Genomic DNA, 25122 nt, shown 5'->3' with positions numbered 1-25122 from the left:
CATACTGTGTATCTGTTTGCTTTAAATCAAGACAAAACTCTGAGTCCCAAGCCAGTGGAAAGTAAACATATTCTTTTAAAAATACACAATGTGCAGGTTGAAAAAGCACCATGGGATTTTGAGCAAAGCATCTAAAATAAAGTATACATGGAAAGACTAAAGACCTATGTATGCAGGTGTTTAAAGGTATCTTTGGGACGGCTACATTCAATGAAAAATGTATGCGCTGAATACATTGGACACGGGAACCTTTGGTTACAGTTTTTCATGCTCAGGCTGACTAACGCATGGATAAACCTTACTGCTCTCCCTTACCTGCAACCACATTCTTCGTCTGCTCTTCCACCATGGTCGGAGTGTCATTAAAAGACGAGTACCCCTGCAAGTCAGGAAACAATGAAGTAAGTTGCACTCTGTAAGGCTCTCTGGATAAGAGCATCTGCTAACTGACAATAATGTATTGTAAAATATAATGAAAGAGCAAGAACCAGTGCACACTGTAGTCCTACCCAACTAAAGAGGTGTGCCTTGTAGGCACACAATGTGATGGCTATGGTTCAGCCATATGGTCAACTTAGCACCAGTCTTTAAAAAGGTTACACCAACGGCCGTCAGACTCACCCTCTGGACAATGTTGCTGAGATCAGTCTTGAGAAGGACGTTCACAGTTGCCAGCTGCTGACTTACTTCTGGCAGCTGCAAGATGGAGCAAACGCACCTATCAGTGCCACGTTCAGCGCACCAAGCAATCAGAGACAAAATAGGGAGGCAGAGAGAGACAGAACGGAGAAAGAGAAAGAAAGAGAGAAAGAGGGAAGGAGGGAAGGAGGGGGAGAGAGAGGGGGACAGCACAGAGAGAGAGGGTGAGAGAGGAACTGGACAGAGAGAGAGGGAGAGGGAGACAGATATGGAGAGAAAACAGAGACAGGGGGAGAGAGGGAGAGGGAGAGACAAGGACAGCACAGAGACAGAGAGACGGAAAGAGGAAGAGGGAGTGAAACAGGGCAGAAGTAGAGAGAGGAGAAAGAGAGAAGACAGAAAGAAACAGAACAGAAAGAGAGAGAGAAGACCAAAGAAAGACAAGAGACAGGACAGAGAGGGAGGTAGGACAGAGAGAGAGAGAGAGAGATAGCGCACCGTGGCGAAGTTGGCGTTGATGCCCAGCTGGCTGAGGGTGCCGCGGATGGTGTTGCAGGTGTGGGAGACGGCGCCGTTGGAGCAGGCCGGGTCGTTGAGGGTGTTGCCCAGGCTGGAACGCACGTTGTTCAGGCTGTTCTGCAGCTTGCTGGTGCCGTCCTGCAGGGTCTCCAGCGCCGCGCTCACGCTCTCCAGAGCCTCCTTGGTCTCCCGCATGGCTGCTCAGAGCAGAAGGGGGCATCGCTGTCAGCGCTGACCACACCGCACACACACACCCCCTAGAACCCCAGGACACACTCACATCCCACGTGGACACACCCGGCCAAAACCCACCTTCCACTCAGCCCTAGCACAAACCCCCTCTGGGCACAGAGACGCCGCAAAGTCTCCAGGCGCTTCTTCGATAAAACTCATATCATGATACTGCCGCAGTGAAAAAACGGAGCTCCGAGGGAACCTTAATCTAATCAAGAATTCACAGCAACTGTGCTGTTTCGGGCCCACACATTTCTGCTGGTTAAAAAACAAACAAACAAATCTGTTCCTCCGACAAAGGGTAACAGTATGTCTCTGGCGTTCGCTTGAGAGCTGTTTCTGGGACCAGATACCAGATATCCAATGCTGGCCAAGGCTGAGTTATTGGCCACGGTTATTGGCTGAAACTGTTGGCCAGGATTGCTCCTTTTCCCTCAATGCAGGAGGTGAGTGGCAACACAAGAAAAAAGACCAATATATTTATTTACTCAGATTCGTTCCAGTCAAATGGACTGGGATAGAAACTGCTTCATTTGTGCCTCTAAAAGGCACAGGTGGTTCTGGTGCTCAGCATGCAGAAACAAACAGAGGAAAACTAAACCAGGCCCTTCAAACATCAGGTATACAACATATAGGTGAAAAGGGAAGGTACACACACACACAGTGCCTGTCGGACAGAGACCCCTACCACATCACAGCCTCTACAGCTAACGACTGAACAACATATGGGGACAGTATGGAGGAAGAAAACAGGGCACCGGTTTCTCCATAACCACCACGAAACCTCATCTTAAAACCAGCACGGTGGGCTTTGACCGGTCCACAGGAACGCGTCCTTTAAACAGGTTTACTCTGATTGGCCAGCTGGCCTGGTTAGGGACGCTGCAACACCGTCAGAAACAAACACGACACCGAGCACGATTCAGGAGTGGGGAGCACAGCACTGTCGGGGGGTGCCAGAAAACGTTACCTTTGATAGCCCTCTCCACTTTGACTTTGAGCCAAACATAAAAGAAAAGGATGGAGCAGAAGAAATATAAAGAAATGATGAGAATGAAAAATAATACATTGACCAGTGGGGACGGTGGCACTTTGTAACAGCTCTGTATATGCACTATGGCCAATCTAAAACTCATAATACAACCATAGTTTTAACACACCAGCTTTCAGGATCACTGTTATTGCAGCGGTGCCATCACACTATCAATACCTTGTATGATCTTTGTGTAAGGATCCCGCACAAATACAAATTTTCAATTTTTTAAAATGCAGATAAAATGATCTTGATTATAGGTATGCTGGTGTTTGTAGAATTATATTTGAACAAATATCTGCTCCTTTGACAAGATTTGACCAATCTGATGGAGGTTATGGACAGCTGTCGCAGAAGGGAGAAAGTAATTTATGTCTTCTACAGCAAGTTAGAAAAGTTTGATTATTGCAAGGTGTCATTTTGGAAGAGTGCGGTACTTTTATTTTGATCTGAGCTATTGAGAAAGTTCTTAAGGCATAAAAAATGAATGGCTTACTCATAAGAAAATACATCTCACTTTCTAAGATGAATGAATGTTTTCCCAAGATCCTTACATTTCTTTTAATGGGGATGTTGAAACTGGTTAGGAAAATAAAAAGATTCCGAAACTTTTTACGAAGATAAATGACCGAAATCAGAGGACAAAAATACACAGTAATGTAGTAGCTTCTGAAATTTGATAATCCATTTTTAATTAAGTGTAAAGATGAAAGCAAACAAAAATTCAGTATGCTCACTGCTGTGTGTTTGTCCAGTGATATTAAGCTTACCAGAGCATAAATTCAGCTGTACTGTCCCAAACCACAAACTCTAAACTCCCCCCAGTGGCTATTCATGACAGCACAGTTTAGAGGGCCACGATTGTGCTGTAGAAATTTCTAGCTGAAATCAGAATCAGGAAATATATTTGATGTTTGAAAATAATTAGAATAAATATATATCAAATTCTGAGGCTAACCCCACTTTTATCTTTATGTAGGGACACTATGTAATCATCGTCAGAAATTAATGATGTCCAATGATTCCTTACATGTTGAACAAATCTCCATATAATCTGATTGAAGTAATTTTAAACAAAACAAACAAATTAGAAAAGAACAAAAATGAAGTCATACATCTGCCTTTAGTCAGACACTGGTTCTCTGGCTCATGTGTAACAGCACAAGGGTAGCTGACAGAAAGTAACGCAGATCATACCATACCTGAGGCCATGCTTAACGCTGCATCAAGAGCAGGGAGCACTTCTCTCCCAAGCTGAGCGTGGATTTTATTACCAAGCAGATACCCGATATCTGCAATATCAAGGGATCAAAAGACAATCAGGAGCATGCCCAACAGCTGCGATCGTGGTTACTGTGTTTACAGTTGCAGTTTGTGATTCATGTGTTGCGCAGTAGTTAAGTATGTCGATGTCCACTGAAACACCTGATGAAATCTCGATCTGCACATCAGTGGAACAGTCCTTTTAAAACCAGAACAAGGGCTGATTCACACTCGGCATAACGTGCGCATGCAGAGAATGCCTAATGTCACAAGCATTACCAAAATGCAGAGATTAAAGCTAAGCTTTCTCGCAGGCCTTTCCACGGAGCACTAAAGTGAAATATTAATGAGGAATTACTAACTGAGCAGCGCTGGGATTGAACAAAGATAAAACGGGAATATAAACTGTGTGGATGACAGTTGTAAGAACACTGACAGTAGCTACACAAGAAAGCAGCTACTATCAGAGCTAGCTAGCAAGAAAGCAGTTATCAAAGATAAGCGGCAGCAATTGCAGCTCCCTTGGGTCTAATTATGTTTATTGAGCTAACAAATGCTGATGTATTTCTGACAGACAGGCATTTGCCAAAACATGATGAGGGGCTTGATGTTGGAAGCCATCAACATTTGCCAGTTCAATTAATCTATTTGAATGCAAGGGAGTTATAGTCCAAAGCTTCATAGTGCAAAATGAAGCTTTTTAACATACATTTTTTTTTCGTTATGTTTATAGGCCAAAAAGATACTAACGTATTCATCCAGTTAATGTTAACAAACCACATTGTTGCATTTTTAGCCTCCAAGGCATTTGTATGCCTTTAGCATGAATCAGCCCAAATTTCTAAACCTGCTATTAAAAAAGGACTTATAAGGAAAAACAGGTATGGTTTGAGGCAATAAACTTCTTATTTGCATTTTCCACGTGGGATTAACTCAAATGGAGCCTTTAATTGCTGTCAACATGTAGAGTGCCTCGAGTCTCAATTTGGGAGGCAGAAAGCAGGATCATTCAGGAACACGATGCCATGCAAGGCCTCTCTGTTGTACTTACTATCTAGGTCAGAGAGGGCTTTGTTCTTGGCGGTGGTGTACTGTGTTGCAAGGTAGTCGATTTGCTGAAACACAAACAAAGTCTTATCAGCCAGAAGAAGTATAAATATCATATCTCCTCCAAAACGAAAATGAACCTCAGGTTTTTTTTACTGTCACTTCATTTAAGCAACAAATGTGAGGTTGTATTCCTGTATAATGTAAAGCCATTCACACACCGGACAATAGGAATGTTATCTCTCTTTCTGTGTTTGTGGCCCTCTCTCTCTCTCAGACACACCCTCACAGACAGCCCAACATTATTTGTAGAGTTATTTTCATGGCTTTGTCATGGAGGATGCTAATTTGTTGATGCACATTCTCAGTCGGCCTCTGTCTTTGCACTTACATTGAGGTCATATTTCTTACATTGTGAGCTCCAGAATCACAAGATTTTCTGCTTACCGATGGAGTCTGATTGGCGAATGCCTTGAGGTCTCTGATGTTGGTGTTGACTAGTCTCCTGGTGTCTTTGATCTGGTTGGTCAGGTTCTGGTTGGCAGCGTAAGCGCACAGCACTCCCGCCCTAAGGAAAAAGGAGGGCAGACATCTGTGAGCCCATTGCGATCAGGGTTCAGTCGTACCCCTGGGATGTGTCCACATGGGGGTTATGCAGAATGTGGACTGAGAGTGGTCCTGCTTCGCAGCAATGCTTGTAGGTGATGGTCATTCAGACTACTGCAGCTACCTCCTGGCTCAGCTCACCTGTTGACTGGTTAGAACTATTTTACATCACTGTTCACCTCCTTTGTCACTCAGGTACTGTGGTTTTGCATTCAACAAAGTGGTGTGGTATCAACTCCTCACCAGGGGGTGGCAGCACACACATTCAGGAGAATTGTTGTACATTCCAGCATCATCAAAGAACTGACATCAGAGTTCTGAGAGCAAGACCACTCCTCTAAAATGAAGAATGAATAAAAATGGGGAAAAGAATGTGGGGGAAAAATGATTAAATAATTATGTTGTTTTCTAAGATACAGTATTTCTTACAGATTGCCTTTGATGATTATTCCATATTATATTCTCTATCAGAAGGGGTTTTGTTTATAATTTACTGTGACCTGTGCATTATCCCTGTGATTCAGACTTGTGTGTTAAGATGCCTCTTGCCACTGAAATACTAAGAGCAACCCAGACTCAGAAACAACTTCTCTCTTATCTCCTTGCATTACAGTCATTTATATTACGGTCATTTACAGTCACCTTGCCACCACATTCATAAGTTTCATACACAAAATATTTCCCCTCTCTACAGTCTCCCATTAATGTTTTTTTTCCCCCCAATTAAGAGTAGCAGTAATCAAAAGGCTCATTAAGGGCCACTTCCTCAAGTGTGGTCTTAATCTGTTGTAGATAAGGAAGAGCTTACTCTTCAGGACTCCCCCCAAGGCTTTGAACAACAGCATACACATATAGTGCATGCAGCCTATCAACACATCACGTTACTTTACTCATGAACCACAAATTTAGTGCACACTTAGCATATCTGCTGAAGGAAGGTATTATGGTATCGCTGACGTGTGCAGCAACCTTCAGACAGGAGATAAGGTGCTGCCTCCTCTTTTGCATTTAATCTCCCACCAGTCAAACCTGGTTTTTCACACCTGAGCTCTTGCATCAGTTGTTCCTCCCTAGCAGATCTGCTGAGAGATACTGAATTGACTACAAGGATCACCTGCTTCAGCACCGCTTTTGCAACAGAAGAAAAATCAACAGGGGACGTTCATACTGGATTAATCAAAGATCCCGAGGCTGGCTGCTGCGGATGATTCATTTTACTTTTTGCATTGAAGGTGATTGATAAGGTGGGCTGCCGGACCCTTAAGTTCAGAATCAAAAGGACATCTGTATTAAAGTGAATTAAAAGTGAGTGCCACAGTTATATTAGAAAGTGATTATTCACAGAGAGATATACATGTGTGGAATAATTTGCAGGAATTTGTGGTGGCTTGAATGAGATAGGTTCACTCCAGAGGTTTTAAACCTTATTCTATTCAATCCGGTGCTTTAACTCCTCGACACCATATTGATGTTTTAGTCTGTTGTCCGTCATTATTTGCCAAATGTCTCAAGCCTTTGATGAGCCCTGGCTGGAAACATTTGCATTGTCATTTACACTCTTATTCAGAGTGACTTACATACAGTAGGTTACAATTTTATCCATTTATACAGCTGGATTTTTACTGAGGCAATTGTGAGTTATGTACCTTGCCCAAGGGTACAACCGCAGCGCCCTAGCAGGGAAGTGAACCAGCAACCTTTCGGTTACGAGCTCTGCTCCTTACCACTACACCTCACTGCTAGCCCATTGCTCCAGACTGCACTGTAGGTAAATGACAAGCTACAATGGGATGAACGGTGCCCCACATTTACATTACCAACGTCATTGTTTTGTGTTCAGTCTGTTGATTGTGTGCGTCAGACTATGATGTCAGAGGTCAGCCTCCAGCTCTCTAACACACCAATGAGCAACTGAACACAGCTGATTCAAACCAAGCCTGGGGGGGAGGGCTGAAGTTTCTGCACGGATGCCCCTCTCAGACAGCTGAGCTTTGTTACCACTGATCACAGGCCATTAAAGAGCGAGAGGCATATTTCCACACATTATATAGTAGCCGGGTAGCACCTCTATTACAGAGGCAGTGGGGATGGATGCTTAGCATTCAAACTGTGTCTCTCACTCAGTGACTACACAGGGCTGGAATACAACATCGTGCTCATTACAGGCAGGATATCCTGCAGCAACCCGAGACTTGGGCACAGAGGCATCACTGCCTTTTAGGCTTTTACGTACACTATTCTGCTAAAAGTCATGGGATGTCCCATCTGATTGCAGTAAAATGGGTGTGACTGTGGTTATAACTACGCACGGTTAGAGAAGAAAAACATAACACCTTTGGGATGGACGCATAAGTGCAAAAACGATATACTTGGCCTTTATATGACGCAAGCCTCTACTGTGAGTTGGGAATGGTTTGGCTTGCTCTGCAATGCATCTTTTGAAAGACACAATGGGCAAACCCAATACATTCCCTGCGTGTTGACGTCCATTTTGAGGGCACGACAAAGAGATGTGTCTCAAAAATGGCCATGGGAGCCGGGAGTCTTTCTTTTATGGGGCACTTCTTTTCAACACTAACCCACTCATGCCCACTTCAGTGACTGAGTCCATGGAAGAGAAACCCAGCAGGATCTGATTACAGATGTTCCCCCCGATACTTTGCTCTGCGCCGCCTACAGACGATTACCTGGCCTGTAATCTGAAGACCACCAATTTGTCTATCAGCAGGGATCGTTTTAAAAATGACTGTACCTCAGTATTGCCAACAAGACGGGAGAGAGTGAAGTGCGCTGCAATCCCACGTTCAGTTACTTCTCAACTTTTTCCTCACTGTTGCCTTTAAAAATAAAACTTGTTGACTGGACTGAGAGCATTTCAAATCCACTCATGGCACCTTTGAAATGTTGGGGATTTGTTCATATGGAGGGTCGTTTTTATTTTCCCAGTAATATCCGAGTACCCGGTAAAGTGTGCTCCCACTCTGTGGGAGAGTGCACTTAATAACAGCTTGAGGGAAACAGGCAAGGTTAGAGAGGAGGCTCGCAGTGGCCGAGTGGCGGGTGGAGCCCGGGCCGCCTGCGGATCCGCTCAGGAAGGGGGCGAAGGAAGGACCGGAGGGACACAGCCGGTGCTGTGTTCATCACAAAGGTCCATTGTGGACAGCCCCGTCCGTCTGGAAGCCCGCTGTCATCACGGCTCAGCCAGGTCAGCGACATCATCTCTGATGAACAAAGGAGCTCTGAAGATCGCGGCTAGAGCGTTTCGAACAACAGGCCCATTCAGAGAGGCACCCGCTCTCATGTCCCTCCCGGGCCTATCGACAGCACCTTACCACAACACAAACACACGGTAGTGCTATTTATGAGACAGGCACCTTTCTGTGATGCGATTTACATTTTAAATGCAATTCATTTATGCAATTGGTTCTTTACTGAGGTATTTCGGGTTACCTCAGAGAGGGGTGTAACAGCAGAGTGGCACCTGGGATTAGAATCTCCCATCACTCACTTACATATTCCTTAACCAGTCCACCACACTGCTGCCCAAGACCCAGATTTTATCTGCCCGAAATGTGATTTGACTTTAAATAGGACCGGAGAAAAATCGTTAATCCTTTTGGTTCATACCAAACCCTATAAAAAATAAGATAAATCAGCTCTCTAAATATTGCAAAATACAGCAAGGTTTCAGGAACAATTTTAAAGGAGCTACATAAATGCTCTAAATCTATTATTATTAATATTATTGTAGAACATTCTATTAGATCTATGAGATAGTATAAGTTTAAACTGAAAGAAGAGCAGTGATGGCATACCTATAACCAATGACACCATTATTCATTGATCATTTCATTTCGCAATCATTTTAACAATATCCCAAAACTATTAATATTCTCTCCTGTTCAGAAGAGAAAATTGAGATCAGCGTCTCAGATTGAGAATATAGGCCATGTTTCCTGTGGTGAAGCGTAATCACACAGCTCAGACTCCCACTTTTAGTACCGCCGCCGTGTGCCCCAATGCATAATGATGCAGCAGTAGACTCTTTCCACTCGGTAGTCATAGATTCCTATACTGCAATATTATACAGGAAGTACTCCTGTATCAGAGGTCTGGTGTGTGCCGGGGTCTGGTTTCTCCTCACGGTACGGCTTTCCTGAAGCGCATTGTGCCGTTTCCACTGAGAATAAACAATGTCTGTAACGTGACCCAGGAACAGAGGTGCAGAACCAGGGCGGCTCAGTGAAGCACTTCCCTGGTGAGGGGTGGTAAAAAGTCACATATTCTGTGTCTTTCTTGTTTGTCAGTCTTGTAATGGGAGCTTGTGCATTCTATCCAGGTCAGTACTGACAGGAACTAATAAGCCAGCACCAAAACTAATTCTGTAACTTTCAAATGTTGACCGAGAAATATGTCTTGTGGGGCTCCCCGTCCCTCTTCTTCTTTCAGGGATGATATTATTTTGATGTATCTTTTTTGTCTCTACACATTTATGTTATGCTGCATTGTACTGTGGGGAAAAAAAAAACACTTTGAAACTTTTCTGTGGAGTTATGTAACATTCAGGCAAGAAATCAAAATTTGGAGTTTGTGCATTTTGTCCTAAATCTTAAAAATACCTAAACATTAAATTAATAATTATTATAATTTCAAATTAGGATGGGAACAAGTGATGAATATTGTTTAGTATGCTATATCCTAACCTGATTTTGGACGAGGCAATGGAATTAAGAACACTAAAGAACACATTTGCAGTTCTGTTCACGTACGAATTTCTGTAACTGCAAGTATGTTATGTCACACTGCAAGTATGCAATATGAAAGGATTTCTATAATATTATAATCTTGAATGGGAATATGACTTGTCACAATAAACTCTTACTTTAAATTTTAAATTTGCAAAAGGTCTTCTATAATTCATGTTAAAGATGTTTAGATGTTTACGGATGCATTTAAAAAACTCTGTTTGCTAGCAACACTGTTATTCTCAATAAATGTATGAACATTACTCGACAACAGCGATTTGCTTTCTTGGTCAGCTCAATGTCTGTATCTACATAATACATAATACATATCCACACTTGTGAATAGCAAGCTGATTGAAAGCACCCTACTCAAAGAGACTTCATCATATCATTGTAATCATTTCCCTGCTCCAATGAACCAAATAAAAAAAAACAGCTGTTCATTTTCAATGGGAGGGAATCTGTCCACTCTCAAATCTTCCTGCTTTGCATGGGCTTCGAAACAATAGAAACTGCGTGGGTTTGCTGAATATGACAGAGCCATACGCCTTATCAAAGCGTAACACCCCAAAAAGGCTAACGTCCGTTTCCGGCTCATGCAGATTTACATGAGAGGAGAATAGGTGCTAGGGGCTCAAGGCATTATGCAGTAATCCTGGGCACCATTCCCTTCCTCGGAACCTCAGTGCTGTTTCTGGCTCTGTTATGAATATTTGCATCATATTTCATTATATTTCCTTAGTATTTGCAGAGCAGGGGCAGGCAAACCTCATTTTGGAATGTCTGAAATGTTTGTTTGCTTGGTTTTTTTTTTGTTCCATCTGAGCTGTTAATCACATAAATGGATCAATTTTTAACACTTAATTAACGCGAGTTACCATGCGCTAGATTTGTTCCGCGTTTCTACAGATGCGCGTCTGCATTTACACCTGCATTAATGGAATATGACACTGACGTGTTAATTTAGCCAATTCATATAGTATTAAAATACAAATAACTGGTCTCGTTATGCAAGAGTCATGGTGGAACAACAACTGCGAAAATCCCTGACATGGCAGGATCATTGTTAAAAAGAACATATCTGGAAAAAGATTCAGTCATTCCCACAAGCAGGGGAACTTCATAGTTAATTGTACCACTGCTAATACATCTGCAGATTATGATCTGTGCGACTATTATTAGATTAGCAGATACACTATTTTCTTAGCAAGCAAGCTCCTCCAAGGCAACTTACATAAATTTAATCTTGTTGTCCTGCTAAACAGCAGGATATTTACTGAAGTGATGGAATGCTGTGCTACAGCCTGCTATAGGAGTATCTGGGAACTAAATCTGCAAACCTTGGGTTACTGTCTCAGATGAACCACTGCACCACACTGCTGCCCTTACACACTGACAGCATTATACAGGGTGAAAGGTGCACCTGGAGTTCTGTTGGAACATTTGTATTTAGGAGCCTTGTTCAAGGGTGCGGTGCTTTGTCCTCCGGGACTTTAGAATCTTGTGTTGTAAGTACCACCCTGCATGCTGCCCTAGTCACTGAGAAAGGGTACATTCCCTACAAACCTGTGACCAAGTGGCTTTCCTTTTTTATTTTCTGTGCTACAATATTCCAACCTCCCACCAAACAACAATTTGCTGAAAATATGCATTGTATTTTCAGCAAAAGGTTCTCTGGTGAAAATGATGAAATAACGATGACTTCAACCTTGCCTCTGGTGCAGAGTCATGTAAAACAGAGGAGACAGCCCCTGCTGTTAGAAAGCTGCCAGCCTGGACGGATGGGGAGAGGTATATGAAAGTTCTGTACACTGAATTTGCCAGTCACAGCAGGAAGCTGGCAGAAAACTGGCAGTTTGGCAGAAAACCACAACTGCACCCTAAGTACTTGTGCTGACTTCTTGGATCGCACCTCGGGTAGTACTATGGGAAAACTCAATCTAAGGAAGGTGTTTGATTGGACGAACGGAGCATTCTTATCTAGACCACGTAAGAGCAACTGACTTGTCATGTGCTTTGTCCAGATAAACATTTTCTTCAAGGTTAATTTTTTTCTTGAATTTTTCCAGAAGAGCTACAGCCACTTTCAAGATATACATGATGAGAACCAGACAGTAGACTGCTCTAGCTGTAGCTAGTAATTATTCAAAGATAGCCACGGGTGGCTGTTACATACACAGCAGTGCTGTATAATCATTTATGAGAGAGCAATGAGAGCAGTCTGACTTTTTTTTTAATCTCTTTAGTGTTCATCAAACACGCAACCTTTGAGTGCGACTTAACACATTTTAATCAGCACCAAAGATACCGCTCTCTCAATCACGGAGTTCCCCCCCTTTGGAAGTGAGTAAAAAACACCAGCCCCTTGTCTGTGAAGAGGAGCTGCAATGAGTTTGTCAGATTTATTTTATTCCGGGTGCTATTTTAATCTCTGCGCCGGTGGAAAACAGCTTGATGCTGCTCATGCCGCGGTGTCACGGCCACATGTGCGTCGACGTGACAGCCAATCGGAGAGGCCGCGTGGCGTGTGCCACAACAGCAGACCTCTTTCTTGTGGGTCACGTACGCGTAACTCCACAACGCAAGTAAGTAATCTAATGCAGCAAATGAGCTGAGCCCCGGCGCTTTCTGGGTCGCCAGCATCGCCCGAGAGCTGACTTCAGTTCATCTGGCGGCTCGGGTGATCCTCTCCAGTAAGCCAGGGTTGATAAAGCCGAAGGCGGACCGAGTGACTCACAGTTCACTTCCCCGCAGAAATGCCACTCAAATGAGGGGGGGGGGGCAGAAGTACTGTGGCTGCCTAAAGCAGTAATGAACACAAACTGCTATTGCATCGTGGAGTAGTAATAACAGAGCCAGAGTGGAAGGATCCAGGTTTGAATCATCCAAGGTGGGGCGAAGCTGTTTGAGCTCTTGTTGCTTAATTGTTCCAGTAAATTTATCCCCCCACATTCTAACTTTAACAACAGTAACAACATCCTGCTCAAACACATTTTAACGGGTTTTGTGATCAAGGTTATTAAAATTGTTGTCAGCTTAACACAGGTCGGTAGAGATATTCAGTGTTTACGGTTTCCTTGCAATGAACAGTTAATATATGCACATTAAAACTGGCAGGAAGTTTCTTTCCAGGTAAGACTATGTTCACTAACACTAATTACTAGTACTTGCTCACTTTTGCCTTACAGCAGTTCTGCATAAAGTGTTCTGGCTATGTACTGAAAGAATACATTTACATTTACATTATGATTCTATAAGGAAAATCTCTCCAAAAAAGCTGGGCTATAATGGGTCCTGGAATAAGCTCTTCAGTCTGAAAAAGTGACTATTGGATTATTGCAATGCCCTCCTTGCAGGCCTCCCAGCCTGCACCATTCAGCCACTGCAGCTCATCCAAAGCGCAGCTGCTAGGCTGATCTACAACCTCCCAAAGTTGTCCTGCGTCACCCCTTTACTGAGATCCCTCCACTGGCTGCTGTTCGCAGCCAGGATCCGCTTCAAAACCCTGACCCTCACCTTTTCTGCTGCAAAAAAGACCACCCCGACCTACCTCCAGGACCTCATCCTACCCTACACACCCGCTCGACAACTTCGCTCTGCTACATCCGGATGCGTCACTCCTCCCACCAACAGAACGAAAGGCCCACACTCCTCTCAATGTTGCTTTTCCATCATCGCCCCCCAGTGGTGGATTGAACTCCCCACCCTCCTGAGAACAACTTCTTCACTCCAACCTTTCAGACACACCTCTTCAGACTCTACCTGGACTGACACCCTTGCCATTTGACCTTGTAAATCTAAGATTCTTGGCTCGTACTTGTAGCACTATCTCTTCCATTGTATTTGTAGCACTTTTTGCCTAGGTAGTATGGCAGCACTTTATTGTCCCAGTGACTGTATTTAATATTTGTAACCTTAGATCAGATTAGTTCTGTCTAGCTACAGTGACCTTGTGCTCAGCTTCAGCACTATCTGCATTGTATGACCTGTACACATCTTGCCCTTGTGCCTGTTTTCCCACTATATGCACTTTTGTATGTTGCTTTGGATAAAAGCGTCTGCTAAATGAATATATGTAAATGTAAATAAAAGCAACAGTTAGAAGAATTGGCCTATTCTGGATACAGGACTGTTTCTTTTTTTTTGCTATTAGAATCCCCCTACCAACCCCCTCCACACACACACACACACACACAAAAACATACACCCATAGTTCTCTACACTGTGTGGTCTCCATAGCTGGTATCCATAACTACTTTAAGAAGGATGTGTTCCGGAATCCAACCTAAAGAGGATTCCGCTTCACGTGATCTTTGCCGCATACAACGCCCCTGCGGTGTGGTTATTTTCATGGTTAAAAATAGCTCTACCTTTGCCTTTCCACCTGGTTAACAAGAAATGCAGATAATCACAGAATAACTGGCTGTTCTTGTTTTAGATTCACTCTTTGGGGTGCAATGATTGCTTTTTAACTGTCTCCGACTACCATCAGAAAAACTGATCTACAGACAGATAGCATTTTTTTTCTTTGCTTTTCATGAGCAAAAATGTTAAAAGGCAACTTGGCTCATTGTCTTAAAAACTGCTAAGATCTCTGTGAACATTAAAGTAAGACTTCAGGAGCATCAATATATTCAATTTGATTCGTATGGAACAATTGAAACTTACAAGAAGTGGGGGATATATTAGTCATTCATGACATGACTAATACTGCAAAAACAGCACAGAGCAAATCATTGTGATCAAATCCAGAACATCTTGTCCTTCTGGATGTATTTAACTTGGTAAAAACACTGAGAAATGAGACATGTATTCTGACTGATAAAACAGATTATTTCTTCCATTCAGAGAAAATACATTTATCATCTTTCTTAATAGTCACCTGAGGCTGTTCTCTGGAAAAAGCATAAGCAGTTTATACTGCCGTAATCATTTCATTCATGTGTACAATATGAAGGTGAAATTGACTTTAAGCTCTCTGGAAGACAATGCACAATGGAGGCTGAGCCCCAGGGTGAATGTTTAGTTGGACCTATGAAGCCTGATTACTTACTGCTTGGGACATCCAACCAAAAGCATTCCCTGAATGTTCCTCTCTCTAAATCATGGTCATGGTAAAGACCAAAGCACATGTCAAGGAACGGTGAGAAAACCCCTCAGCCAGAGGAAAGCCAGAGGAAAGTGCCATGACACTGCATCCCCTCCTCCTGTGTCCCCAGCAGGAAGGAATGGACCGGATGACCCTCTGGATTACTTCGGTGAAATGCACTCTGCACAGCTTGACGATCACGCAAGAGACCAGCTGTGACGGCACCACCTTTGACCCCAATACTATTTCGATCACATTCACGTTCCCCCCACCCCCCCACCCCCCACCCCCCCACTCCGCACCCCACACAGGGAATTAGGCTAATGAACTTTAACTGGACCCACTGGTCAGCAGATGAAAAGAGGGAAAACATGTCCTGGATTCATAGTGTATTTGCTGTTTTTCCTTCCAATGTTCGATTAGCATTAAAACATAGTGCTCACATCATGTGTATTGTACAGGAAAGCTGTGAAGTCTGGATTTATTTAGTCATATTCCTCAGTGTAATGGGTGTATTTAACAATGTATTCCTCATTTTATTTTCATCTGTGTCCTCTGTACTGTAACCGATGATGTGGATCTGAAAGTTGCTTATTTTTGCACTGTATGAATGCCTGCTGATTAAAACAAACTAAAAGATGTATGGATGTTACAGCAGACTTTGCGTCTTTTGTGAACATGGGGAAATATGGTGACCTGATAATTTTCATCAGTCATACTCAGACATTAAAGCCATAGGCAGCATAAATACTTAGGGTTACATTGTTCAAGCTCATGAGGAGCTCATTTCAGCTGATACAAAAAAAAAAAAAAAAAAAAAACAGAAGGCATGAATCTTATAAATGCATGCTAACCATTCAGCTAGGAAACCCAGCAGCTCCCTCACTATGGCATTAACTGTAAACACAGACAGTGCTGTGTATTTCATTACCTAAATGTACTTCATGTACCTAAATGTATATTAGTATGTATGTATCTGTGTACGTGCATTTGTATGTCCACACAAATGAAGCTTGACTGGTTATGCTCTCATTGGGTGTTACGAAACTCCTCCCTACCAGGAGGAGAAGAGGACGAAGAAGAGCAATGTTCTTTTTGGCCTTCTCTGAGACAAAGAGCTGGTGCTGGTGATGGACAGGATTACTGTTTTTTATTAGGCCAGGTCCCTGGCCTCCCCTCTGAGACCTGTTCAGAGGTTTCCAGGGAAAGATGGCAGGCCTCCTGGCAGCCAGGAAGATGTGATGGAATGTCCGCAGGAGGGAGATATCAAATAAACCTCTCAAGAAGAGATAATTAAACTGCCTCAGAGGTCTCCATCGTGGACCGGAGGGTGGGAAGAACACCAAGGGCAAAAAGTTTTTAAAAAATGCTGCTTAAAAAGTAACTATGTGAATGGGAGCGGGGAGGGGGAGGGGGAGGGGGGAGGGGGAGGGGGAGGGGAGGGGGAGGGGGAGGGGGAGGGGAGGGGCGTGTTTCAAGATCCTGCAGTATCTCAGAGAAACAGTAGACAATTTAGTCATCCGAGAAAGTTAAAAGGGTGACTTCTCTGAAAGTCTAAATCTTTTATATGTTGTGCTCACAAGCAAGAGAACTATCTTTAGAGCAAAGAAATACCAATTTCCTTCTACAAGTTTTACAACACACTCTCATGTAAGCATGTGAGTGACAGTCCCATTCCTGAAAGCATGAAGTATGTAGTGGCACTGTATGGATGTATACATACTGTATGTATGCAGGCATTTCAGAATTTACCAATCACCATATGTTCCCTTGAAAGCAGATGGCTGTCCTGAAACCTTTCAGCCTACTTGTTTTCTGCTGAAACGGTAACATTTCATTAAGTCTGAGAACTAAAAGTACCCAGACCTTCATTTCTTTTCGCGCGTAGCCAACAGACTGCTCGTGAAACATTTGGCTTCTTCCACCTGTTAGCTAACACAATGCTAAAATCGAAATAACTTCAAATGCCACATGGGAAGGTCCAAACCAGCTTAGCTGTCTAAGTTTATGTGTTAAAGTGATCAAGATCAAACAAACGGATTTTAACTATCCACGTCTACCAAAACAAACGGGCAGCTTTTCAATGTGGGCAGCTACCACTGGAAACATAAGCAGTTTACATTGAAGTCACCCTTAAAGAGCCCTGTATAACAATAGTCTAATTAAACAGGACACAGTGTGTTCTTGTCTCAGAGCTGATTATGTGCAAATACACTGCCTGTGTGAGTTTGCTTGGTGTTGATTGGATCTAGCAGTGTGGATGGGCTCAGTTTAGTCCTGGGGCCTCATTGTCAGCTGCAGAGTTGGCACCCTGGCATACGCTGCTTCCTGCGCACGTTGCGGGGCGACGGGCGGGTGTTAGGCTGAGGTGAGAGAGCGCGATTGGGGTTGGGGATTTGCACGGCAGGTGGCCGACTCACGAGATGATGACGGAGGTGGCGATGAGGAGCGTGGTGAAGAAGCCCCGGCGGCAGTCGGCGTTCTTCCTCTGCCTCTGGTGCATCTCCCCGCCGCAGTTCTCGCAGCAGCGGCACATGCAGAAGCAGAATCCCACCAGGGGCATCAGCAGCACGAACAGCACCCCCAGAGAGGCGCACACTATGAACCCAATCTCATAGTAGATGGCCTGGAATCAGAGAGAGCACAGCTCTGACACCTCCCACTGGATACACAGACACAGACACAGACACACACAGACAGACACACACACACACACACACACACATTCACACAACACACAACACACAACACACAAATACATACATATGCACGCACACACACACAAACACACACACACACACACACACACACACAACACACAAATACATACATATGCACGCACACACACACAACATACACACAGCTTTAGCGGTGCGTACGTGTGCGCGTACGTGTGCACACATGCATGCACACACGTGCACACACACACACACACACACACACACACACACACGCAGCCACACTGTTTTTAATTTGTGCTGAGGACTGGGATTCTAAAGGCTAAAGCAAAGCCAGAGGGTGAGGTTTTACAGAAGCTTTATAAGCAGTATAGCAGTCCAGTATAAGGTCTATACTTTATCAAGTGGAGCAAGCAAAATGTCAATTACAAATGCCAGATCACTGTGTTTATTTTGCGAATGTAATATTTTATCAAAGTGTATCAATCTGGAAAATCCTGTAGGCTGTAATTATGCACAGTTTCGGTGGTGAAGTGACTCCAATACAACTTGCCACATATTTGTGCCAGAAATGATTGGGTATGAAATGTGTGCAATTACACACTAGAAACACTGGTTACTGAAATGAATTTGGAATGTTAATATAATACTAATACATGCATACACACTGCTGAACTATGTCACTGGTTGTGTATAACATTAGATATGTTACTATGAATGTAATTTAATTAATATAGTGAGATCAGTAGGTGAACTGAGAATGATTCAGGATAATTTATGTGTTGCAGTCAGATAGAATTTCATTTCTGGTATGATATGTCATAAATTGCCATAGTACTACCTAACATTTAATACCACACTATGGCACCAAATTTACTATAGTGTACAGTAAACGGAACAGTGGACGAGATGCAGCACCAAAAAGGAACCATCCAATTTAAGCAACGGTGCCTCACCACGCAGAAAATGTTCAGCACAAGGCTGGCCATGGTGAGTGGGCACACACCCACAGTATGTCAAAATTAGAATAAGCACCAAAAATATGAAATGCAGAAGGCATTGAATAAATATCCGAATAATGTGATGTAGAGAAATGGAAGTGGTAAGTAGGTCACCTATATGTTTGTTTACTCAGATGGAGGACCACATGCATGGTTGATATTGTGTACATTTTTCATGCATTTTCCCTCCCTCTGCAACCCTGTTTTTTTTTGGAAGTGCCAACTGGATGCATTTGGTTCATCCCAGCAAAAACCATTGTACTCATGCAGGAGTGCGGTGGCACAGTGACTGCAATCTTCCGATACATTCACATGCCAGCCACAACTACTTTTCACGTTACAAGTCCCCCAGCGCACTGCTGTGAGCTAAGCACCTAGTGAAGGATGAGTGAAGCTTCACTGACATCATCCGAGCCACCTCCAGGTGCTGGATGAGAAAAAGGGTGCCTGCGAATGACAAGACAGGCAACCCCTGCCGACCCCTGCCCTGCCCACCCCTAGCCCCAGTGGAACAAAGCCAGTTTGTTTTTCTGCTGTGGGCTCACAGTTACACTCAGCTGATGATATTGCTGGCTATGAAACCTGGACCACAGAGCTTAGCTTGCGCTCAAGGCGAGCGCCTTAACCACTGAGCCACTCAGGAGCCCCATGTACATTTATTACAATGCATAACGGACATGCATTGACATCAGTGATAGAAATGTAATGTGTATGACACTTGTAATTGAACACAATGGACAGGAGGAACAGTTAAAATGTTTGCGCAAAGACTTTGTGAGACCGAAAATCTGCAACATTATCAGCAGAATTTGTCACTGATTTTGGGAGAACAGTCATGACAATGTTCATGTCATGCGTCATCAAAATTCACGCACAATCAGCTGAGGAAACAGACCGGAAATCACAAACCGATCGGGAGCCCTTCTGACGTCACCCTTTGACCTTGTGACTGGAAAAATCAGGAGTGTTCTGGGGACCAGTCAGTACAATTTTCTGAAAAGTCTGATCAAAATTCATATATGGTGCTACATAAGCTAAATTTTAAAAGGTAACAACAATACAAAGTCAATCTGCCCTCTCAGGACTCCACTGAGCTGATGTAAGCACGTCAGAGTAAGCTAAGTCCTGGCGTGAGGAGCCAAAAAAAAAAATCCACCTCATTACTGGCTTGTTTAAAATCCCCTGGCTTCACTCTAAGTGAGTCATCGTGGCACAGAAAAGGACAACCAGGGAATGACAAGTAACCCCCCCCCTTAACCACGGGGACCTCGTGACCATGTACCAGAGTGGAATTTTTACATTGATGAGCCACTGAGCTACTCGTTGAAATGATCAACTTCACATCAAAGTGCTGACAGACATGCCTCCATCCTCCATTCCCACTGAGGGTTTCTTTCTTACATGAGGAACTGTTGTACCCACAAAAGAATAAATTTCTCAAGTAAATATCCAGCTGTCTAGATGGACATGTAAAAACAAATGCACAAATAAATACATAAATATATAAATGAATGAGCTGTATAAATGCATACATAAGCAAATAAATAATGTTGTGTTACCCCAACACCCAGCAGAGCTCTATGTCAGCACATGTAATGTATCTGTGGGGAATGGAACACATCCAAAGCGTGTGTAGGTGGACCTCACACACTGGAGGAGTTAGTGTCGGGGAAATTGCTTCAATCCTTTCACACTCCAACCAGGAACGTTACATGTGAGCACTGTGTCAGCCAATTGGAAAAATCCTCCTCAGGAAACCAAAACTATCAGGAGGATAGGATTTTACCACAGTGTTAAGTTTAAGTATATGGAATTGTGGACATTGTAAAGCATAACATTTGATTACCACCACATTACAAAGTGGCAGTTCTATGGTTTATAAAGCCCTTATGAAGCCACACTTAGACATGTTAATATCAACATGACTATTATACATGTTAATATAATATGATTATAGTGCCGGAAGGCGCTCTGGATAAGAGCATCCCCTAAAATAATGTAACGTAATGTAATAATGAGGAATGACCGGATTTTAGTTTCCAAGACACTTCTCCCATTCCCAGGTCACAGGTCCCGCTAAGAGAGAGACGTGAGAGGGGGAGAGGGCAGAGGTGTGGGACAGGGTTGGGGAAACAAAGGAAAAAAGAAAAAGGAGCGGAGTGTGTGTGTGTGTGGGGGGGGGCAGGGTGTGCAGGTTGTTGGGATGCTTGCTCGACTTTACCTGGAGCGTCAGAACAACGTTCTCTGGCTGTAGCGCCACAGCAGATGGAGGGCACATGTAAAGAAGCAGCGGCATGCAGAAAACAAAGGCAAGGCGACCAGTGAATGCGGCGTTATCATCGAGGCAAACCAGCAACAGAACAAGTGGGGTCAGTGGCTGGCCAAAAAAAAAACACTCAAACGAAACAAAATCAAAAAACACACGAATGGCTCATACTGTGAAAACATGCTAAAAACAATAAGCATGACAAAGCAAACTTCTCTCTCCCTCATCAGCACACAGCTGCACACAGTTCCACAAGGGTTTATAATCAGATTGCTGCAGCACAATGAAGTAAGAGCAGATATTAAGTTCCGTGCATTGATCATTTTATACATCGTTGATCTTGTTCACTGTAGTGTTGTCTTCTTATAGAAGAGACACAAGGCTAGAACTTGCGAAAAAGACAAGTGGTCAAATATTACATGTGTAGTATTACAGTGCACTCCGCTTTCAAGTATTACATCCGTTCAGAACCGTTTGATTCTTATCAGCAGTTGGTTCCCAAAAGCAGAGTTCAGAATGAAGTAGCAACATATTCTTTTACAATATGAACTACATTTTCTCTTAATCATCTGATTATCCTCAGCTTAGTTGTTGGAGCAAAGTGAATTTGAAGTGTTCAGTATTTTTATACAATTCTCTATTAAATAAAGTAAAAAACATGACCCACGTTAATTAATTTTAAACATCTCCATGAAAACTGGTGCCAGGTTGCACTTGTTTCCATGATGTAACTCCTTCTTAGTTCTTCCTGAAACAGCTGCATTTCTCTCATTGGTCTTTAGACTATCATAACCCTCTAGGCAGCGTTTTTCAGCTGCTTAAAGCTTTTTTCTTGTTTCTGCCATGTTGTCTGGCATCCATCCAATGTGCTAAACTGCACATTTTTTTCTCAAAATATTTTATGCGCTAGGTGCTTTGGTAATTCATAAATAAGAGATAAGCTACAATTAAATTCTAACAGATTTTTTCATGAATTATGTGCCACTACATTCCTTTCACGAACACATTATACAGAGAACCCAAAGTGACTCTTATGAGCAAATTGCTTAATTCTCATAAGCAGAGTGTTAGTATAAAAATGATTCTGGCCCAGCGTTTTTGATGACTTTTGCAGTTAATGCTTATGCTAGTATTTCAAATAAGTGGAGTGCACTGTATTAAAAAGATGAACAAACACTGTTCTTCTTAGCTGGTAATAGGGTACACTATACCAACAGCTGTTAGCATCTGTCCAGTGCAGCCATGCAGACTGCCTCTCGACAGTAAAGACAGCAAACACACGTGATTTAGCCCCGCATCAAGGCTTCAAGGCTGTGCTAGACTGCGCTCGTCCATTTGCCCTAGCGGGCAACGCACACGGTTACCTTCTGGTACTCGGTCTGAAGCGCTATCAGGTTCTGCTGAGCCAGCTTGACGATGAGATCTGAAATGACACGGGGAGAACGAGCACAGCGTGAGTCAGAGGAACCGCCGCTTGCTTTCAAACGCGCCGTAAGACAAGACAAGACTACTGCAAACATAGTTTTTCCTTTAAGCGAATACACGTTTTATGATGAGTAAATAAATAAATAAAAATACCACTGTGACATGGAGAAGGGTAAATAAACGTAAATAAATGGCTTGGTTGAGGAGAAAGACCGAATACGCTAAGCTAAAACAGATACACAGAAACCTTCCACCTGTCATTTGCTTATATTTCACAACATTCAATCACAGTTAATTTGAATTATTTGACAACATTCTTTGAGGTACCTGTACACGTCCACACATCTCATGAGCTTGAACTGGCTGACAAAGTACATGCTCAGTAGCAACAAAGCCACTGTAGTTTGGCATCTAGAAGCACTAGAGACACTGAGACTTCAAGAAGTACACAAAATCGTGACTGTATTAGCTAGGGAGTAGAGAAACAGGAACGTCATACATAGCAGACAACAAAGAATGAAGAGAGCGGTGTATGAAGGATAACACAGATAAGGCCCAGATCTACCAATAACATGATCCGTTGTGTTAGAAAAAAATATCTACTTAAAAGAGAGGAAATGTAATACTTGATATGGGATGATGGTGAGGGTAGACAGTAAAGAGACAAGCAGAGGAGCTCTCAGGCAAGCATACTTTTTTGAGTTATGTACTTCCGTAAACAACTTAATGACTTTGTAGCTGAAGCTTTTTACGAGGTTGCTCTTTGTCCCTCAGGATGTAAACCTGTTCTTGTCAACAAGTGTCACCTTCCATGAGCATTTCAAAGCACTGAAGTAAGAAACCCTCTCAGGTTGATTAAACTGGAGTGCACCACCCTCCATGGGACATGACAGCTTTGACTTCAGGAACCACTTTCAGGGACTTAATGAACTGGGCCTATGCATACGCCTGTATAAAAGAAAGGGAAATTTCCAGGTGTATGGAGAAATAAATATACATGTAAGCCACTTTAAGTAGTGAATCCTTCATTGACACATATTGGCACTGGCATACAAATATCTACCACGTAGTCCTTAACAGCTCAGATGTGTTGAGAGATTTGTTTCAAACAATGAAAAATGCCTCTGCGTCTGATTTTGCCTCTATGTGTTCAGCTTTAAAAACAAGAGAAATTGCGACATACTTCCTTATGTGGTTTTAAGAGTATGATGGTGGCAGGGAATCATGGTCATCAAGCCATTTATTGAGGGAAACCAGGCCTTCCTCTCCGTTATGGGTGAGTTGCATTACTAGAGCACAAAATGTGAGAAAACAGGTGAGCAGTGTGATTCAGAGACAGCTGAAACTCCAGTATAAACACGCATCGGCTCTCTGATGCTCAGGAGAAAGACTATGACCATAGCGACACTGCACAGGGAGCTGTTTGTGCTCCGGCTGATCGGTTTAGCGAGAGTGCAGAAGGCACGACCTCTCGAGGCCCGGGGCCTCTCTGGATAGGTTAGCCCAGTGACACGCATGGTCATGTTTGCGCTCCAGATTACGGAGCGGTAATGGGATTGGGCCTCCAAAGCTCCCCTTTACCGTACGGCAGACCTGCACGCCTGACGCTAATGCTATCCTCTACTTAGAGACCCCTAAGCGAAGGCGACAGGGCTACCATCTGCCCATCGGCTGTGCATCCTTTGCCCGTTTCCAGCAAACACGGGACGCCGGGGCGAGAGCGGCGTCTGCTCGCCTCAGTGCATCTCCGCAGCGGTGAATAACAAACAGCGCAACCGCGACGCCACCGCCGCTGTCCCCTCATCAACACGCAGTCACTCTGTAATGTATAGCACACCGCAAAATGGGCTATCCTCAGTGCAAATGCTAAACCTGCCCTCGAGTCAGTACGCATTCCAGCTTGCAACAACTATACATAATTCATTACCATGAGTTATGTTTCGCTCATTTAAATGCATAGGATACAGGAATGTTATGTAAAAATGTGAGAATAGGCAGGACAGTGACACCATTCATTTGGCATGCATGTCTTTGAACGTGAACGTGAAAAGGGACACTTGGTAAACAAGGTATGTATGTAGGACAGGATGCACCACTATGACAACCAGGACCACACAAACATGCTGATCGCAATGACAACGGACAGTCACACCAGGAAATGGAGGCCTGAATCTGATGACATGTAGCTAACATGTAGATACAGATCTAGAGCATGCCACCGTGACTTCAGATTATCAGGAAAAAGACATCGCTCTGATTACCATCAAGTTTCATGGACATAAAATGTGCATACTGTTTTGCTTTTTTGTCATGCGTATAATTTTATGAATGACGCAAATCAGATTAAAAAAAGAAATCACCCTGCAGGATCAAAATGGAAACCGCACCTAAATCTACACATACAGCACAAAAAAAAAAAGTATTTATCACATGTGACAATGCTACACGGGCATGCCACAAAAGAGTGTGACCACAGCTGGGGGTGTATGGGAGGGCGTGTGTGTGTGTGTGGTACATCCACACGTTTGTCGCTCCCGATTGCTCGTGATCCTCTCTCTGTCACAAGGCGGACGCAGG

At 43.3% G+C, this 25122-nt stretch overlaps 1 protein-coding gene across 3 annotated transcripts in view; it reads right to left on the bottom strand.

Moving 5' to 3' along the window:
- The window catches only part of LOC118769839 (prominin-1-A-like), a 68064-nt gene that overhangs the window by 17504 nt on the left and 25438 nt on the right, over nt 1-25122 (bottom strand). For all 3 annotated transcript variants that reach the window (XM_036517183.1, XM_036517184.1, XM_036517185.1), the window contains exons 2-9: nt 22485-22543; nt 17596-17801; nt 5183-5303; nt 4740-4803; nt 3628-3717; nt 1138-1355; nt 622-696; nt 316-379 (exon numbers count right to left, since the gene is read on the bottom strand). In XM_036517183.1, coding sequence (XP_036373076.1) covers nt 316-379; nt 622-696; nt 1138-1355; nt 3628-3717; nt 4740-4803; nt 5183-5303; nt 17596-17801; nt 22485-22543 — 897 coding nt within the window. The remainder of the gene's footprint in view (nt 1-315; nt 380-621; nt 697-1137; nt 1356-3627; nt 3718-4739; nt 4804-5182; nt 5304-17595; nt 17802-22484; nt 22544-25122) is intronic.

Source organism: Megalops cyprinoides, chromosome 22, assembly GCF_013368585.1.
Source record: "Megalops cyprinoides isolate fMegCyp1 chromosome 22, fMegCyp1.pri, whole genome shotgun sequence".
Classification (NCBI taxonomy): domain Eukaryota; kingdom Metazoa; phylum Chordata; class Actinopteri; order Elopiformes; family Megalopidae; genus Megalops; species Megalops cyprinoides.
Note: the sequence above shows the minus strand (reverse complement) of the source record. Positions and strands in the feature narration are given on the sequence as shown.